We start from the raw sequence: 4668 nt of genomic DNA, 5'->3' as shown, positions 1-4668 counted from the left end.
GGGCCGTAAGTGATTGCTTTTCGTAAAGTTCTTTAAAGCTGCACTGTGTAACTTTGTGGTGGATGGTGCAACTGCTTCGCTTGGAAAGTTTCATGATACGGAGTTAAGCTCAAGTATCTCCATGGAAACAAGCAAGAGATGCCACCAGACCAAGATACAGGTCAGATCTGTGCAGAAGATGTCCGCTGACTGTAGGTGTTCTTTCAGCAATAAACACACCCGTAATTGAATGAACAGAAGACGAATAAGTTTAATGCCACACTGTGAAACATTTCAGACAAAGTAAACCACTCGAATACTCCACGGAGACAAGTAAGTAGGGCAATTACAGGTGGTTTTATAGCTCAAAAATACAGAGAAAACAGGTATTCTGAGTGTGAGCGGGGTTGCCTCTCCACAGATCTGACCTGTAACTTGGGCTGGTTTGGTCTCCATGAAGATAGAAAGGTGTAATACCATGAACTGTGGAACAGTCTTCTGGAAAGTCTTCTGTGTGTTTATAAAATGTAGAAAGACGTAAACACAAAGAAAAAAAAAATATTGAAAAAGATGAGTCCGAACCTGGTGCTCTTTGTTCCCCCACAAATTACACAAACAGGTCAAAGGTCATAAATATATTTACAATAGCATATATGTGGAATTAGCATATTTTACATTTGATACAGTTTTGTATTTATAACAACATTTCAGGTGAAACTTATATTGAAATGTACCTCATGAAACACAAGAACCTCAGAGCTTCAAAGCAAAGTTCAGAAGTTACACAGTGATTGTCTCATCCTGGTTTTAGCTCCTGTGTTCAGATGTTTCACAGTCCAGAGACCAGAGACCACAGTCCAGTGTCTAGAAATTAGAATTCAGAGTCCAGAGACTAGAATTCAAAGTCCAGAGTCCAGAGTCTAGAGTTCAGAGTCCAGAGACCATCCTCCAGCCTCACACTCTTGGTGGGACCTTCCAGTAGTCACCCTTTTGGTGACTGTTCTGCTGCTGCTGCTGCTTTCCTCTGAGCTGACGCCTCCTGCAGGTCAGAACAGGCACAGGCTTTATTATAGTTATATATATATATATATATATATATATACACACACACAATAAATACAAATACAAAAAAGTTCAGAAGTCAAGTGTCAGGATTCAGATTCAAATAGAGACAGAACATTCTTCTACACAGATCAGTTCTTTTTCGTGGGCCGTGTAGGTGAAAAAGCCCCTCTGACCTCAGCCCTTTGGGACACCGGATGGAAATGAGCGTTTGGTTATAATAATCCAGTGTGTTTACATTCATGTTGTAGCTTGTCTGTCCACTAACAAGCTCTGTCCTAATAAAATAAACACACAAATAAATAAATGGGCGGGGGAGCAGTAGCTCTAGTACATATTGTCCTGAGGTAAAACACGTCGCCTTCATTGCCAAATATGAAAGGTGTGTGTGAGTGAGATTAGAGGTCACCCCAGGGCAGCAGTAATACAACTATAAACTATTTTACCAACAATATGTAATGAATGAAGAATGCAGGAAATTGCAGGAAAGTGGCAAATGTATTCTAACTTTTCATTTTTAGAAACTTTCCAGTGACCTGCCATTTACTATTTGGACCAAACACTGAAAGAATTAACGCACAAGTTCCACCCTGGGGTTGGTGTTTTCCCCCCATTGCTCTGTGGGCCCCTCTCTGTTGGCCCCTCTCTCTGTAGGCCCCTCTGTGTTGGCCCCTCTCTGTGTTGGCCCTTCTATGTTGGCCCCTCTCTGTGTTGGCCCCTCTCTGTGTTGGCCCCTCTGTGTTGGCCCCTCTCTGTGTTGGCCCCTCTCTGTGTTGGCCCCTCTCTGTGTTGGCCCCTCTGTGTTGGCCCCTCTCTGTGTTGGCCCCTCTGTGTTGGCCCCTCTCTGTGTTGGCCTCTCTCTGTGTAGGCACCTCAATGTGGCCCCATCAATTTGGTCCCCTCTGTGGTCCCCTCTGTGTTGGCCCCTCTGTGTTGGCCCCTCTCTGTGTTGGCCCCTCTGTGTTGGCCCCTCTGTGTTGGCCCCCTCTGTGTTGGCCCTCTCTGTGTTGGCCCCTCTCTGTGTTGGCCCCCTCTCTGTGTTGGCCCCTCTGTGTTGGTCCCTCTCTGTGTTGGCCCCTCTGTGGTCCCCTCTGTTGGCCCCTCTGTGTAGGCCCCTCTGTGTAGGCCCCTCTGTGTAGGCCCCCCTCTGTGTAGGCCCCTCTGTGTAGGCCCCTCTGTGTTGGCCCCTCTGTGTAGGCCCCCCTTTGTGTAGGCCCCTCTGTGTAGGCCCCTCTCTGTGTAGGCCCCTCTGTGTAGGCCCCTCTGTGTTGGCCCTCTGTGTGGCCCCTCTCTGTGTAGGCCCCTCTGTGTTGGCCCCTCTCTGTGTAGGCCCTCTGTGTAGGCCCCTCTGTGTAGGCCCCCCTCTGTGTAGGCCCTCTGTGTAGGCCCCTCTGTGTTAGGCCCCTCTCTGTGTAGGCCCCTCTGTGTAGACCCCTCTGTGTAGGCCCCTCTGTGTAGGCCCCCCTCTGTGTAGGCCCCTCTGTGTAGGCCCCCTCTGTGTAGGCCCCTCTGTGTAGGCCCCTCTGTGTTAGGCCCCTCTGTGTAGGCCCCTCTGTGTAGGCCCCTCTGTGTAGGCCCCCTCTGTGTAGGCCCCTCTGTGTAGGCCCCTCTGTGTAGGCCCCCCTCTGTGTAGGCCCCTCTGTGTAGGCCCCCCTCTGTGTAGGCCCCTCTGTGTAGGCCCCCCTCTGTGTAGGCCCCTCTGTGTTGGCCCCTCTCTGTGTAGGCCCCTCTGTGTAGACCCCTCTGTGTAGGCCCCTCTGTGTAGGCCCCCCTCTGTGTAGGCCCCTCTCTATGGGCCCTTCTCTGTGGCCCCTCTCTCTTACTTGATGATGTAGTAGATGAAGACGGCCACTGCCAGGAGGACGAGGATGACCACGATGACGACCGCTGCCACGACCCCGGCGTTGTGGCCGTTCTCGGTGAAGGTGAACAGACTGAACGTCTCACAGCGGCTGCCCGCGTACATGCTCTGACACCTGCACACAGCACCGGGTCACGTGATCAACACCGGGTCACATGATCTGAACACACCTGCGCACACTTGGACAGGTGAGAGGTGAGCGCACGTGTCTCACCTTCAGACAGACGTGGAATGTACCAAAGGAATCAGAGGAATGGCTGGAGGCTCATTTACCAGTCGGTCACAATAGTTGGCCAACTTTTTAGGTTCAGTGTTTCGTGTTCCTGTTTGGCTCTTGGCCCAAATCTCAGAGCCGCCAGCAGTCAGATTTTTTATTTTTTTTTAAATGGGTTTGTTGGCAGAGATAAGACATTCTAACAATTGAACAAATAGAGTAATCCCCGTGACATAAATAAATAATATAGTAATCAAATATTACTCAATTATATCATCCTTTTCACTCTAAATAATCCCACATGTACTTTTGGTGCAGTTAAACCTTCAGTTTAGTGGGACTTTTGTGTAATAACACGGTGTACTTAAGTTTAAGCTACAGATAATTCCTCTTGAATAATGGGCAGTACATTATTTAAACAGCACATCAGGTTAAACATAATCAACCCCCACACTAAAAGTTTAGTCACATATAGAGCAGTTTAGTTGGCAAACGACCAACGACCTAGATTTAGACCTAAATGTAGGATCTTATCAGATGCCACAAGGAGGATTTATGTCTTAACTTCCGCAAAAGCACCGGGTCCGTGTGGTACTTACATGCACGAGAGAGAGTTCATGTCGGGGAGTTTATAACAGGTCCCTCCGTTCATGCAGAAAGTTTCCTCCTGTCCACTGCATATGTTTCCATGTTCTACAAAGAACCACAACAGCTGTGAGCAAACACGAGACACATTTAAACCTCCTTTAAACTTTCTCTAAACCTCCTTTAAACCTCCTTTAATCTGTGAGGGTCTGACCTGCCATCATCAGGGTTTTCTTCGGGCTTCGCTGAGTCAAAACATCCACACAGGAGAAGCTCAGACCTGCGGAGAAAACTCTGTCACAAAGTTCTTCAGACAAAATCCAAACCAGAAAACAGCGCCCAGCCGAACCCTCCTCACCTGCGAGTGAAGTGCGAGTTTTCGCGGAGGTGCCACGGATTGCCTCACAACACTTTTGTGCGTCCTGGCCACGTGGGTGTGTCCATCCAACAAAAATGTAGCGATAGCAGTTCGTTCACATTTTGAATGAGGATCTGAACCAAAGGCCTGTACGAAACTACATTCTCAAGATCTTTGTGTGGGAGAAACACCCACGCGCTCTGACAGAAACTTGGAATTCCACAGTTTTGATTGAACGTGAATCAGACTCGGTCCAACTGTCGGGAGGCAGTGGGGCTGAACAGGCAGGTGACGGGCGCGTGGTGGAACAGGGTCTGACAGGTGCAGGCTGCTCGTGGGGCGCGTGTCTGACGCAGCAGCGCACGCACAAAGGGCATGAAAGAAACCGTGGGAAGGAAAAGACTTGAGTCCCGTTAGACGCCTCTCCTCTGTTTGTTCTGTTTCAACATTAATAACCTGTAATAATCTGCGTGGGCCGTGGCACCAGTGTAATTACAGAGGCCCCTGTGCCACGGAGGTTTCATCCGGGACATGAAAGAAGAGCGTGTAATGGTTTAAATTTCTGCTAAGTGATTCTCATGTAAAAGCCAACAACAAATAAAAATTTAA

General features: G+C 48.7%; 1 protein-coding gene across 2 annotated transcripts; it reads right to left on the bottom strand.

The window, feature by feature from the left end:
• Positions 1-225: 225 nt before the first annotated feature.
• LOC110156544 (pro-neuregulin-4, membrane-bound isoform) lies at positions 226-4209 on the bottom strand. Of its 2 annotated transcripts, XM_020920747.2 has the most exons (5): positions 4060-4209; positions 3916-3981; positions 3716-3809; positions 2865-3017; positions 226-1018 (listed from the first exon to the last, which is right to left on the bottom strand). In XM_020920747.2, exons 2-5 carry the CDS (start codon positions 3923-3925, stop codon positions 934-936), a joined length of 342 nt encoding a protein of 113 aa, XP_020776406.1. In that variant the 5' UTR covers positions 3926-3981; positions 4060-4209; the 3' UTR covers positions 226-933. The 2 variants fall into 2 exon arrangements, with proteins under 2 accessions (XP_020776406.1, XP_020776405.1); XM_020920746.2 differs by having other exon boundaries at positions 3916-4203.
• Positions 4210-4668: the final 459 nt, after the last annotated feature.

Source organism: Boleophthalmus pectinirostris, unplaced genomic scaffold (assembly GCF_026225935.1).
Source record: "Boleophthalmus pectinirostris isolate CB_2022bp ecotype Guang Dong unplaced genomic scaffold, ASM2622593v1 HiC_scaffold_2, whole genome shotgun sequence".
Lineage (NCBI taxonomy): Eukaryota > Metazoa > Chordata > Actinopteri > Gobiiformes > Gobiidae > Boleophthalmus > Boleophthalmus pectinirostris.
The sequence above is the reverse complement of the archived record's forward strand: the minus strand, read 5'-3'. Positions and strand labels throughout refer to the sequence as shown.